At 40.2% G+C, this 15,805-nt stretch overlaps 1 protein-coding gene across 1 annotated transcript; it reads left to right on the plus strand.

The window, feature by feature from the left end:
• The first annotated feature begins 11,505 nt into the window (after nucleotides 1–11,505).
• On the plus strand, nucleotides 11,506–14,125 carry LOC106610797 (hepatocyte nuclear factor 3-beta). The gene is made up of 2 exons (XM_014210385.2): nucleotides 11,506–11,800; nucleotides 12,566–14,125. The coding sequence occupies exons 1-2, from the start codon at nucleotides 11,729–11,731 to the stop codon at nucleotides 13,745–13,747; spliced, it is 1,254 nt and encodes a 417-aa protein (XP_014065860.1). The 5' UTR covers nucleotides 11,506–11,728; the 3' UTR covers nucleotides 13,748–14,125.
• The last annotated feature ends 1,680 nt before the right edge of the window (nucleotides 14,126–15,805 follow it).

The following is a 15,805-nucleotide window of genomic DNA, read 5'->3' on the forward strand; positions in this document are numbered from 1 at the left end:
CTTTGACAATTTTTAGGGTCTTCCTCTGACACCACCTGGTATAGAGGTCCTGTTCGTACTACCCTCTGTGGTGCCTTGCGGTCGGAGGCAGAGCAGTTGCCATACCAGGTAGTGATGCAACCAGTCAGAATGCTCTCGATGGTGCAGCTGTAGAACCTTTTGAGGATCTGAGGACCCATGCCAAATATTTTCAGTCTCCTGAGGGGGAATAGGTTTTGTCGTGCCCTCTTCACAATTGTCTTGGTGTGCTTGGACAATGTTAGTTTGTTGGTGATGAGGACACCAAGGAACTTGAAGCTCTCAACCTGCTCCACTGCATAATGAGACGTAACAATAGAGATCAGCATACTTGACAGAAAGAGATAATAGAGTTCAGCATACTTGACAGGAAGAGACAATAGAGTTCAACCCACTTGACAGGAAGAGACAATAGAGTTCAGCCTACTTGACAGGAAGAGATAATAGAGTTCAGCATACTTGACAGGAAGAGATAATAGAGATCAGCATACTTGACAGAAAGAGATAATAGAGTTCAGTCTACTTGACAGGAAGAGACAATAGAGTTCAGCAGACTTGGCAGGAAGAGATAATATAGTTGAGCATACTTGACAGGAAGAGACAATAGAGTTTAGCATACTTGACGGGAAGAGATAATATAGTTCAGCATACTTGACACAAAGAGATAATAGAGTTCAGCATACTTGACAGGAAGAGATAAATACTGTAAGTTATGTCTTACCAAAATGAAGTATCCTATAATATGCCTACCCATATGTCAGGAACGGTCCATACAATGACTTTGTATTTAAACCAACTGGGCTCAATCTCTAGTCTCCGGTCAAGGTTTACACCCATTCCAGTGTTACTCATGATGTAGGCCTAAGGCTTGGCAGTCCATCAAAATTATTTAAAAGATTTGAGAGAGCCCAGATACAGGCAGGTTTGTATGTATATATTGTATAAATTCAGGTAATAAACTCCAGATGTAGCCCCCAGTGGTCGTGAGATGGTCATGAATTGAGTAAGCATTTTTTCAAGTGATCAATTTCTTATATAATGCATAATGGCTCCCTCCTCTGGACACATGCTGAACATCATCATTAAATCCAATCATTGCCTTGTCACCAGGTGTCGCTCTATACAAGAGGATAGTCAGGTCAGGGGCCTGTAGCCTGTAGCCCCAGAGAAGCACAGGTTCAATCGGGATTCTGTACGGTGAAACACTCCCAACAACGCATTGCTCTAACAAAATACTGTATGTAATTGATATAATTTCAATAAAGATTGCGATGTCTTTCAAACTGAGGTGGTGGAACGAGGTTATAATCCGTGGTGGAAAAAGTTCTCAATTGTAAAAGTAAAGATAATTAGCTTAACAGAGAATTACTCATGTAAAAATGAAAATCACCTAATAAAAATACTACTTGAGTAAAAGTCTAAAAGTATCTGGTTTTAAATGCACTTCAGTACAGGGATGTAAAAAGTACTAAATTAAAAGTTAAAAGTAAATTCTATTCATCAAATTCCTTATATCAAGCAAACCAGATTGCACAACATTCCAAAACTCAGACAGAATTTACAAGCGCCGTATTTGTGTTCAGTGAGTCTGCCAGATCAGAGGCAGAAGGGTTGACAATGCCTTATATTAATAGCTGTGTGAATAGAATCATATTGAAAATGTATGAATAAAAAGTACATATTTCTGTAGGAATGTAGTGGAGTATAAGTTGTCAAAAAATTTAAATAGTAAAGAAGTACAGATATCCCCCCCCCCCAACAAAAACGACTTAAGTACTCAAAGTATATTTTACTGAATGACTTTAATAAGAAGATGGTACTGATAGACATGGCAGCTCTGTTTCTAGCTCCTACATCACTGGTTATAATGTCCTTTATAATGTCTTTCATCTTTAGCAAAAGAAAATGAATATGCCTCTGTGAGGATAGCTTATATTGCACACAATATATATAGTGATATATTGTGAATATCTGTATGTTTCATGACACATTAAATGACTGAAATGTATATTTTTTTCTACACAGCAGATATTACAATTGACCCTCTTCACATACCCTTTGTGTCTATGCACTTACACAAGCACATTTGTGATTCTCTTTTTATTTTCTTGTGTGTATTTCTTTTATATGACTTAGTATTACTGCATTGTTGAGGAGGGTTCGCAAGTAAGCATTTCACGTGAAACAAATCCATTCATTTTTTTTCATGTAACAAAGGATCATGGAGATGGACGTCTGTCTTCGCGACGTCCTCATGTCTGCTTGTATTTGTGCTAGACCAGCTTTGCCCAAGAGAATCACTGCACTTATCGTCTTCTTCCCATTTCCTTCTCCATGCCAGGTGTCCATGGGTATAAGACCAAACAAACAACACAACAGCAAACCACCTCACAGACAAGATTTGTCTGGGCTTTGGGAGAGATGTGAAGAGATCTTGTTTGCACTGTGGGCCAGTTCCATTTCAGTGTGATGACAGAGGAACCCTCTCAGGACAGGACAGGCCTTGAGTGACTTCTGGGTGATACAACTGCGTCAAAACTATATCACAGAGCACTTTGTTATAGCCCTAGTCTTTATCTAAACTAATCAGAAATATCTTTAAGATGATAGTAGCATTTTGCTGCCTTTCAGAAATCTTCCTCACAGGACAGATTGTGTTGCAGCTCTGATCATCCTTCCATCCTGCCACGCGTCATCTGATTAGCCAGTCCAAGAATGACAAAGTGGGAAGAAACTTGAAACACTCAAATACTTGTTTAAAAAATGTGTAGGATATAGTCTATTATAAACCATCCAAAATTGACTAAGGAACCCTTAACAGATAGACTAGGAAACCAAAGAGCACCTAACCATATGAACTACTAGTACTCTGATATCACAAACATGTTGTAAGTTGGTTAGATTCTATGAGACATTGTATAAACTGACAAATAAATGGACATAGCTACCATGCTTATTTCAAAGTTGTAGTTATGTAGTCTTTGAACATTCCCTATGTGTTTGTTTACTCTTTCCTTCCAGGGGGACAAAAGTCCATGTCTCCAATCTCTAATGCAATCTCACAGCCTACAGTATTTATTTCCCCTATCTTTTTCCCACATTAAGGCCCAGGTGAGAATTGAAAGCAACGACTGGGGGCATTCACACCTTTGCGTATGTGTATTAGGGACAAAGGTGTTTTAAAAATGGCAAGTGGCTGACAAGATCAATTTTCAATTCCTCTGTCTCTTTACCAGTCATAACAGTAGCATACAGTATGTAACCATTTTCCCTAAAGGCTAATAAAGTAGCATGTAAGTTAGAGAAGAGATAATCAATTAGGATTCATAACATGGGTTTTGTCACTAAAGTCAGGTTTCCACTATGCGATGCCAGAAGCAATATCTGACCATTGGAGTCAGAAGAATGCAAAAGAACGCAAAAGAGCGCACGTCCAGGTTTAGTTCTTGATATACTACAGTACCATGACTGTGGAGGATGACACCAGTTTTATGTCCATTATGATTTTGAGATGACTGCAGGAAAGGAAAAATAAAGTCAGGAAGGAAGGATTTCCTCAATGGTAGTAAATGCAGATGAAGTATATTGGAGTGTTAGATTTGCTGAGCCCAGCTGTGGCTGAAGGTTTCCCATGACCTTGCAGGGCTGCTGTGAGGGGCCACACATATACCCTCCTGCAAGCAGGCACAATACGCAACCCCTGAAAGGGATGGCCATTGAACTCTCAGGCAAGTGGCAATATTTGCTCACCTGAAATATACACATCTTGCCAATTGGTGTTGGGGTGGGGAAGGGAAGGGCCCCTGGTACAGCTGCGGCCTGGAGAAAGGGCAGAGCAGGAAGTTTTGTGGGGTGCTCCCCTGCTGAGCGGCTGTTTAGCAGTGGCGGACCCATTGTGTTTTATGTGAGGCAGGGCCATATTTGTTCCAAGCTGCAGGAGGCTGATGAGGTGCTAATCTGTTGAGTGGCCGTGTCATTGGGCCTCCTTTGCCAATGGCCTGTTAGCTGTCAGGGCCTGTAAAAGGCCACATTTACGGGCTCCCCAAGACTCTGCCAAGGGTCTTCATGGGTAAGCAAACACAGATTGGACACTTGTGTTGTTGTTCTGGCAGGGAGGCTTTATCGCCGAGCTCCTGGAGTGACACGTAGGGAGATCTCTTTGAGCCCTCTTCATTACATTGCCGGCACCCACTATGTTCCTCAGTAAACACTACAAAAGACCCATATACACATCTACATATGGATTGCTACCGGAAAATACAGGAAGGATGCTGGACTACTCCTGAACATACAGTACCAGTCAAAAGTTAACACACCTACACATTCCAGGTTTTTTCTTTATTTTAACTATGTTCTACATTGTAGAATAATAGTGAAGACATCAAAACTATGAAATAACACATATGGAATGATGTAGTAACCAAAAAAGTGTTAAACAAATCAAAATACTGTATATTTTATAGTTGAGATTCTTCACCCTTTGCCTTGATGACAGCTTTGCACACTCTTGGCATTCTCTTAGCATTCTCTCAACCAGCTTCATGAGGTAGTCAGTTGGAATGCATTTCAATTAACAGGTGTGTCAGGTTAAAAGTTCATTTGTGGAATTTCTTTCCTTCTTAATGCGTTTGAGGCAATCAGTTGTGGGGTGGTATACAGAAGATAGCCCTATTTGGTAAAATACCAAGTTCATATTATGGCAAGAACAGCTCAAATAAGCAAAGAGAAATGACAGCCCATCATTACTTTAAGACATGAAGGTCAGTCAATCTGGAAAATGTCAAGAACTTTGAAAGTTTCTTCAAGTGCGTTCGCAAAAACTATGATGAAACTGGCTCTCGTGAGGACCACCACAGGAAAGGAAGACCCAGAGTTACCTCTGCTGCAAAGGATAAGTTCATTAGAGTTACCAGCCTCAGAAATTGCAGCCCAAATAAATGCTTCACAGAGTTCAAGTAACAGACGCATCTCAATATCAACTGTTCAGAGGAGACTGTGTTAATCAGGCCTTCATGGTTGAATTATGGCAAAGAAACCACAACTAAAGGACACCAATAAGAAGAAGAGTCTTGTTTGGGCCAAGAAACACAAGCAATGGACATTAGACCGGTGGAAATCTGTCCTTTGGTCTAATTAGTACAAATTTGAGATTTTTGGTTCTAACTACCGTGTCTCTGTGAGACGCATGTGTCTTCCCACCGTGAAGCATGGAAGAGGAGGTGCGGAGGTGCTTTGCTGGTGACACTGTCTGTGATTTTATTTAGAATTCAAGGCACACTTAACCAGCATTGCTACCACCATCCCATCTGGTTTGCACTTATTTAAATTTTTATTTAACTAGGCAAGTCAGTTAAGAACAAATTCTTATTTACAATGACGGCCTACCCTCAGCCAAACCCGGACAATGCTGGGCCAATTGTGCACTGCCCTATGGTACTCCCAATGACCCAAAACACACCTCCAGGCTATGTAAAGGCTGTTTGACCAAGGAGAGTGCTGGAGTGCTACTTTGAAGAATCTAAAGTCTAAAATATATTTTGATTTGTTGAACACTTTTTGGTTACTACATGATTCCATATGTGTTATTTTATAGTATTGATGTCTTCACTATTATTCTACAATGTAGAGTAAAAATAAAGGTGTATCCAATCTTTTGACTGGTACTGTATGTCAGCTCTCAACAGATGCACCATCTTTTCATTTCACCTTATTGCGTTAACTCACGCACGTTACTTATAAACAGAGGTAGTCCGGTCTGGCTGTAGAAATGTATTTCTGCCTCTGAGGCAGTGGGATCTAGTGGAGAGCAAAATGAAAAGCTCTGCGTCTCTGGTGGCAGGCTCAGGTCAGCCGTAGCTGTGTCAGAGATAACCCCAAACCTGACGTTTTCCATCAGCCTGGAATAGAGAGAGGACAGATGCAGATATGGGACTGGTGGAAAAGGAAATGCTCAAATGCCATCAGATGTAGAACTGAATATTTTCTAAAGGCCCTGCTGTTTCTCAGCTTCAGCTCAATGGATTTCAAGATCTCAAGTCGTTGTGATGATTACAAGAAGCTTTAATGTTTCAGACTATCAAAATGTCTGCATGTGGTGAATCATAGGATCTCCAACTATTCCCTATTTATGAATCCAACCAGGTGTTAGCGGCTTTTTGAGAAATCCCTTGATAATGTTTACCATTAGATGGACCATTAACTGTTGGATTCATTTCCAATCGGCCCTCCTGATTGGTGCCTGTTTTCTTAGGCCACGGCAGGTGAGTGTGAAGGACATTAGCTGACTGATTATCAGGGCTGGTTGGAGTGATATCAGACACAGTTCTTCCCATGGGATCACACCAAGTTAATTAGCATAGCACTACTTTCCCTCATGTTTAATTGCCTTCTGTCTGTGATTAAATATGTATTGACATTGCAGTTCACTTCTAACGAATGACAATGGATAATTAGGCAATATTAAATATTTTGCCCAATACACATCAGTTCAGGTGGTTTAACGTAACATAATCAGATCTGGAGCAATATGCAAATGTGTTGTGTCCAAGCTACTGTACAATATGTTAGCAAAAATAGAGGCTCATAGACAAAGATAAGAATTGTTCAGTAACTAACTTCACAAATAATGCTCCACACATTATACACTGAGTGTACAAAACATTAGGAACACCTGCTCTTTCCAAGACATAAACTGACCAGGTGAATCTAGGTGAAAGCTATGATCCCTTATTGATGTCACCTGTTAAATCCACTTCAAATCAGTGGAGATGAAGGGGAGGAGACAGGTTAAAGAAGGATTGTTAAGCCTTGAGACAAATCAGACTTGGATTGTGTGTGTGCTTTCGACACCTTGTAGAGTCCATGCCCTGACGAATTGAGGCTGTTCTGAGGGCAAAGGGGGGTGCAACTCAATATTAGGAAGGTGTTCCTAATGTTTTGTACACTCTGTGTAGTTCTTGTTGTATTATGTCCTTGTATTACTGTAAGTCCTTTTCTCTTAACATTTTTGAGATGCCATCTGATGTTAGCCACTCTCAAGATGTTGGGTCCCATGATATCTCCTCCTGTGGTCCACTGGGTAGACAAACACCTAGTTGGATCGATGCAGATCATCACTCAGCTTAGGCCTCCTTTTTACATGACAAGAGAAAAGTATCACAAATGAAATTGCCAGGCCCTGGATACAGCACACACGAAACGTAGGCTATTGCTTGGCATTCCCGAGCGCATAACCTCTCTATATCCAAAGGTGCGTATTTGAGGAAATCCTTAGGCCATTTGTGCCAGTGTTTGCCCCAGGACCCAGTGGGGTGAGTCGGTGTAATAACTGCTGCCCCCTCCCTCTGCATCACATCACTATGGCTGTCCTGCCTATTTATTTAGCCGGGTTGTGTGCCTTCCCAGTCTAGTCGCTTTTCACATTCATTTCCAGGTAAACACACTGTAGCAAGCCGCAAACCTGCAGCCAACAAGCGTTGTCACAGCTGTGGCAGATAATGGGAAGTCCAAACTCCAGGCCTGCTCTGGAATGTTTACTGTCACCACAGGCACTTGGTAGCAAACATTTTTCCATCGCTTTCTGAAGAAAGAGGCTCTCTTTATTAATTGTATTTTTATGAATCACAAGCTTAACTTATTGGCCCCAGTGTTTTGTATGAGGTAAGGCAACAAAAACTCGAAAAGGGGGAAACTAAAGTGAATCTTTAAAGCTCGCTGAAAACTGAAGCAGCACAGTGGCAAGAAATCCTACTCTGAAAGTGAAGCTTGACGCAACACATTTCTGCCAACAACTTCTGGGATGTTTGAAGGAATGTTAGATGGTCCTACCTTTCTCACAGAGCAGAGAGATGCGCACCCAGTTTCCAGCCCAGCTCTCTTCCCACATACCTCTTAGGATTACCCTGAGGCGAAGGGGATCCAGAGAACTAGGCTTTGTGATATGATTATGTAATTGAAGGTGTGTTGTAGTAGCACTGCCAGGTATCAGACTGTCACCTTTCCATTCGTCCACAAGGGAATCTCTAGTGTGGTAAGGACTGGAGTGTTCAACTCCGGTCCTTTAGGGCCACAGTGTTTGAAAGCGGCCTTTGAACGCTGGAGATGTGCACCTGTCGGTGAGAGACTTAAATTAATATTCAATGTTTCATTCATGGGGGCAGACAAGAAATACATGTAGCCTAACCCCCAAGAGCTGCCATATCCCCTTAGCTTCCAGTACCTGGTATGAATATCAAATTGGCTGAGAATAGAAGCCAAAATCTCCATAAAATCAAAGCATAATATGCCCTGATGTGAAGCTGGCCTTCCAGTACCATCCAGTTTTTACAGACCCTGAACCATAAAGATCCAATACCATGTAGTTTGTAGAGTCCCTAGTGAGACTGGCCATGTAACATATTGTACAACCAGCATTCCTCTTGTATGGTGGCAGAAAGGTGAGAACCAGCTAGCGGGATATTGCACTGCAATGCCAGCACTGAAGTACTATAGCCTAACCCCTTCTGGAAGAGGTGAAAAAAAAGTGGGATATCCTTTTCTGTCACCCATTGGACAAATGATTATTGCACTCATCTCCATCTCACACATGACAAAGGATTGATGCATATGCACGTTTGTTGAAATGGTCTACATCCATTGTTGCAGGCAGTGGTCTGGCCCAGAGGTCTGGCCCAGAGGTCATTTTAGCTGTTATATATATATATATATATATATATATATATATATATATATATATATATATATATATATATATATATATATATATATATATATATATATATTAAATAATGATTTAAAAATATTGATGTCTAATGTTTTTAAACAAATGATGAGATTAGGATAGGTTGACTATTTTATTATTGATTGATGTATTTGTTATATGTTGTATGATGCTGTTTTGTACTGATTACTGTTGTTTCCTTGTGTTTAGTCTGTATTGTGTGTTTTCCATCAGGGACCAGGTTGGAAACAAGTGAATTTTGCTGTAACGTGTTATCCGTGTTATCCCCTGTGTTGTATTCAGTGCATCTTTTTTCCAATCAATCAATCAATCAATATGGACATAATAATGTTATATTATATTTTTTGTTTTTATAATAATGAACAAATGTGTGACCACATGAGAGGACATGTGGAGGGGATTCACTGGTTAACAATTAACTCCAGAATTAGCTAAATATTTTACAAGAACATTGGTCATATTGTCATCTATAGCATGTTTTTTTATGACTGTCCTTGAACATTACTTTGTGACAGTATGGCCAGTCACATTTTGCCATATTTATGTACAGTTGGGAAAGAGGTCAATGACCTATAGTTGTCATGGACACAATGTATTCAGAACTCAACACTCTTATAAAAAAGGTTTCAAAAAGGGTTCTTTGGCTGTCCCCATACGAAACCTTTTTTGGTTCCAGGTAAAACCTTTTTGGGTTCCAGGCAGGTAGCCTGGTGGTTAGAGTGTTGGCCAGTAACAGAAAGACTGCTAGATTAAATCCCCGAGCTGACAAGGTAAAAATCTGTCGTTCTCCCCCTGAACAAGGCAGTTAAGCCACTGTTCCTAAGCCGTCATTGTAAATAAGAATGTGTTCTTAAGTAACCTGCCTAGTTAAATAAAGGTAAAATAAAAATAGACTTTTGGGTTCTGTGTAGAACCCTCTGTGGAAAGGGTTCTACCTTGACCCAAAAAGGGGTTTTCAAAGGGTTCTCCTATGAGGATCTGCAACCTAATAAGAACCCTTCCAGGTTCTAGATAACACCTGAAATGATCCAAAAACGTCAGTTTGAATATTGCCATGCTCAGCTTTTTAAAACATTGTAACGCAAAAAATAATAATTTCATTTTTTATCAGAACAATAGTTTTCAATGTCTATACCATGAAGATTTCGGCTTATATTATGCCTCTCAATAAATGGAAGTAATTGTGTTGAATGTGTAGGCTATGTGGTCCTTAAACACACCAAGGGGTGGTCATGATCTCATTTCCAAGTTAAGCAGACGGTCTGTTGTCCCCTCGTCAACACGGAATGGTTTACTCTCCTTTACTAATGGGTTTTACCGATAGTTATGCAGTCAAATAGATGTTCAACCAACGGCACGTGGCTGGCACCATTCTGTGTCGTCACTTTGATCCGGTAAATAAGATAGGATGTTATTCTATAGGCTAGTTGATTAATTAAAGTAACGAGAGGCTATAGAGATTTTAGAGGGTGTTGTTTTCTGTAAGTAGTCTAATGCACCACTAACAATTATTGTTGGACAAATATAACCAAGAGAGGGCGCTGAAACGTAAATCTTCCTCTAATTGTTCTCGCGCACAACACTAATAAAATATCACAAAAACATATAAATAATTCAAAATAATAAAGAAACCTTAAGACATGGTCGTTATTATTATGTTTTATCAAATCTGTAGTGAAAAAAACATGAAAAATGTTATTACTGATTAGGCCTATTTCTCATTTATCTGCCATGATTTTAAATGTTTATTTTTCATATTTGTTGTACTTTATTTTTATTTTATCATTTCAAATAGTTTCATTCCCTATTCCCTAGGCTACACCAAAATGGCTGGATTGATTTTATTCTAGCCTAAATCATTCTTACTTTTTTTCCTAAAGCCTATCAGCCGACATCGAGGCAATCCGTTACATCGTCAGTGCTCAAACACATTGAATAAACTTGACTTTGTTTAAGGTATCTAGCTAACAGCAGCGCTTGTGTCCTGGGAAATCAATAGTCCACACCTTGACACACACGCGCGTTCACGGACGACACTTTCTCTGGCCTATTTTAGTCCACACATTCAATAGCAATAGAAGCTACCAAGTGAATATTACCTTTAAATTGTAAAATGCAAAAACGTGGTAATATGTTTTGATATAGGCTACATATTAGGGCCATATGTTGTTATTGCTTGCAATTGAGGTTGAAAATATCAGTATTATTCTTAAGGGGACAATAATATAAGTTTTTAACCATAAAACTGGTTGTGAAACCTGAATTGCTTAGGCTACGAATGATTCAGACTAATGGATCAAACTTAAACTAAATAATTTCTCTATCACTTTACAAAAGCTATATGAAATTTGGTGGCTTAAGATGGAGTAGACTTCGATAAGATCGAGTAGACTAATGAAATAGTACATTACCTCGTCAAATACTCAACTAAATATAGGTCCTTGGTGGTGGGGAAGAAAAACAATTAAGATGCATTTAAATTCCTTTTTCAAGCAACGTCTGAAAAGAACATCACAAGAGAAATAACGCGTGATAAAAAAGCAGCGCCAAAGCTGCAATTAACCCCCCCTCTTCTGATATTCAATAAGATTATAATGAATATTTTTATGAGACTTCTTTTTATTCAGCGCAGGTGTACAATAGGGGGGCAAGTCGAGGAGTCTCACGCCTAGGTGTGAGGAGATTATTCAAATAGGGCAAGTGAAGAAGTAGGGATTGGAGGCTCGCCTGGCGCACAGAGCTATATCATAGCGTTTACAGCCAGCTCGGAACGTCATTTGAACTCCGGTCATCATCAGACGCTTTTCAGCGCCCGTGGGCACGGCTGGCTGAAAGACACACATGCGCCAGTCCTTGACTAAGGATCCTACCAACGACCCGAATACCCCGTGGTCCCAAATCACCGTTTGTTAGAGCGCGTTTTGCCATTTCTTCTGCGGAGAAACGGTTTGACAACTATTCGGAACTTCCATGATGCTTGGAGCAGTTAAAATGGAAGGACACGAACACACAGACTGGAGCACCTACTACGGAGAGCCCGAGGTGGGTACCTTAAATATTTTTTTTCGTCTACAGCCGATCCCATTTTATACAACTCAATATTAGCCCAGAGATAATATTAACTTTGTGATCAAATATTGACTTGAGGCGCCTCCAAATCCTGCCCCATCTCTACGCACGGCACTATCCTAACGAAGTTGTGCTTGACATGTAGGGAAAACTTTTTACTCAGATTGTAATTCCATATGTCTACATTTATCTTTACAAAATCATACATAGTTGTGTCATTTTACCCAATGAGCAAACATTTGTTTAACCGTTTTGATTGGTGAACGATGAATTCAAATATTTGTGTTTCAGGTTCTATAATATTGTCCACACATATTACACACTAGAACAGTTTAATCAATTTTCTCTTTGTATTTAAGCGGATTACCTGACGTAAGATATGGTGACAATGCTTCGTTTTTACTTGCTTGATGTAGGCTAGACATTTAAGCTATTGGCCACATCATCGAGTGAAATTATATTTCTGTCAAGCAATTTGCTTTACCAAATTTAGCATTGGATTTCAGAAGATGGAAATGCACCAGGATTGCTTGCTTTAACATCAATTTAGATCATTTATGTTGACCATTTTAATAATACGGATTATCATAGTGTTGTTGGTTGTTGTTATTTTTGCTGATATTATTGATATTATGTTATTATCGTAGCTTTATTAGGTCCACTACACATGAACACTATCAACACTTCCCGAAAATCTCAAATAGTCTAACAATCCATGTTTTCTGTCTTGCTTTCCAGTGTTACACCTCGGTTGGCAACATGAACACAGGCCTGGGCATGAACTCAATGAACACCTACATGAGCATGTCGGGCATGAGCACCACGGCCAACATGACAGCCAACCCCATGAACATGTCCTATGTCAACACGGCCATGAGCCCCTCCATGACCGGAATGTCACCGGGCACCGGAGCCATGAACGGCATGGGCGCTAGCATGACAGCCATGAGCGCCACGCTCAGTCCCAGCATGAGCCCCATGACCGCGCAGCCTCCGTCCATGAACTCCCTTACGTCCTACGCCAACATGAACGCCATGAGCCCCATGTATGGACAGTCCAGCATCAACAGATCTAGGGATCCCAAGACATACCGGAGGAGCTACACTCACGCCAAGCCCCCGTACTCTTACATTTCCCTCATCACTATGGCTATCCAACAGTCCCCCAGCAAGATGCTGACGCTGGCCGAGGTCTATCAGTGGATCATGGATCTTTTCCCGTTTTACCGACAGAACCAGCAACGCTGGCAGAACTCAATTCGCCATTCTCTATCGTTCAATGATTGTTTCCTCAAAGTGCCTAGATCTCCGGATAAGCCCGGTAAGGGCTCGTTTTGGACCCTCCACCCGGATTCGGGGAACATGTTCGAGAACGGCTGCTATCTGAGGAGGCAGAAGCGGTTTAAGTGTGACGGCCAAAAGAAGATGTGCAAGGAGACAGGCAGGAAGACATCGGAGGGCGGCTCGAACAGCAGCTCGGAGAGTTGCAACGGCAACGAGTCCCCCCATTCCAACTCCTCCCCCAACGATCACAAAAGGTCTCTGTCAGACATGAAGTCGATCCAGGCTCTGAGTCCGGAGCACGCCGCCTCACCGGTGTCCCACTCCCAGGTGCATGGGCACCTCATGTCCCAGCACCACTCGGTCCTCGCACACGAAGCGCACCTGAAACCCGAGCATCACTACTCGTTCAACCACCCCTTCTCCATCAATAACCTCATGTCCTCCGAACAACAGCATCACAAAATGGACCTAAAGACTTACGAGCAGGTGATGCACTATTCCGGCTACGGTTCCCCCATGACCGGGGCGCTATCCATGGGTTCAATGGGAAAAGTGGGCTTAGATTCCTCGTCAATACCCGCTGACTCATCTTACTATCAAGGCGTCTACTCCAGGTCTATTATGAACTCCTCATAAACTCTGACCCCAAACAGAAAACGGACCCTTTCCAGTAATTTGTACATTTGTAAAATGATAGTTTGTGCATGTAGGACTATTCAAGATATTTTTGACGTTTCCCACTGATTTAGTTGTCAACTTGGTTTAGTAATTATTTTGTAAAGGGATGTTAATAATAATGTGACTAAATCTGTTCAAAATGCGGCGTTAAGAATGGACCAAACGACAATAAGCCTAGTGTAAAATGCATCCCTACCGGGATTCTTAAATGAATGTAAATGCATCGTGGGAGACTGAAGTTCTTCAATCATTTGTGTAATTCTTATTTATGGCTTGTAAATGTGTGTTCTTGTAGTTGACGACAAGAACAGAATCTATATTAAAGTGTTATTTGGATTTTTTTCTGAACGCAATTTTGTTATTTACACAGTTGGTTTAGGCCTATTACGCATCAATAAAATGATAGGCCTGATTATTATTATTATTATTATTTTTAGTAGTAGTAGTAGTATTATTAGTAGTATTAGTAGCATTGGTATTAGTAGTAGTAGTAGTAGTAGTAGTAGTAGTAGTAGTAGTAGTAGTAGTTGTTGTAGTCGTACTAGTAGTAGTATTATTATTACTAGCATTAGTAGTATTAGTAGTATTAGTAGCATTGGTATTAGTAGTAGTAGTAGTTGTAGTAGTAGTAGTAGTAGAAGTAGTAGTAGTAGTAGTAGACCTAGTAATATGCAGCAGTAGCAGCTTCAGATATACCTAATATTTTAAGATTACAATATTTTTTCCTATTGAAAATATCAACATCAGGTCTTCACTCTTATAAAAGTGTTCCGTTGTGTCCAAAAAAAGAATATTTAGGAGGAGGTACATCTTTAAACACCAGGAAAAAGGCGCATTTTATTTGGTGACCTGTGTGCTCATAACGATACTGATAATCTAGTTGTGTAGTGAGGATGGAGGGAAAATAAAGTTTTCATCCTCTCAATGACCAAACCATTTTCGAAAACATGAAGAGCAAACTATATTGATAATTGGCAAAATGTTGACAATGACAAAAAAACAGGGCCAAAATGTCAATATAAGAGTATAAAAAGAGAGGCAAGCACTAGGTTTATGCACAATATCGAACATTTACGATTTCTTTCCAATTTTGGATTGCAGTTATTAAACTGCACCTTCATTTTCCCTGAGATAAAAAAAAGTCTTACAACTATCTTATAAGTGTTTCTTTGTGCCTCCCACGGGTGACAAGTGGGCTATTCTCACTTTGGCCAAAGATGTTTCATTTAATTCCATCTATCATTTTGTCATATTTAAAATGTTAATGATATTCATATAAATAATAATTATGGTGCTATAGCCTACTTGAAAAATAACAGGAAGGCCCGCACACTGAATATGCTCCCAATCACTGACAACGATCTTCGTCAGGTCAAACAGAATGAATGATCCCATCCACATTCCCCCCACATGATCATTACGCAAATTATGATACAATCCATATTCACACAATTGTTATCTGACAATTGTTAACGCGAAAGAAACCAGAAAAATGGGCCTATTTATCCACATGGCTCCTAGATATTTAGCAAACAACATAATATATATATAATATATATTAGGAAACGTATATTAACTAGCTGTAGGATATGTTACAAACTTTGATTCCAAGTGACAGTGGTGAAATAGGGGTGGATGGAGGGCAGAGACAAGGATAGGCGTTGGAAATGGTCACAAGCAGTCAAGCTATGACAAAGAAGTGAGGACATGCACCAAACAACAATATCCAGCTCAGCTCAACACAGGCATGTGTTTTCTATCATAACATTATGCTAACGATCTCTTCAAACGTGATATCAACAACAGTTAGGGGCGGCTCAATGTCAGATGGCAGAAACAACAACAGCAATGTTAAAATGTTCTTCATGCGATAAGGGCTCTATATAGTTATTACATTAATAATTACTAGGCCTATACAAGAAATGACCTCGGCACACGGCTTTTGCTTTAGTCATGTCTTTAGTCACGTTACAACCTTAAAATGCATTATGAAACGTATTCATCAGTAAATCGCAC

Source organism: Salmo salar, chromosome ssa09 (genome assembly GCF_905237065.1).
Source record: "Salmo salar chromosome ssa09, Ssal_v3.1, whole genome shotgun sequence".
NCBI lineage: Eukaryota > Metazoa > Chordata > Actinopteri > Salmoniformes > Salmonidae > Salmo > Salmo salar.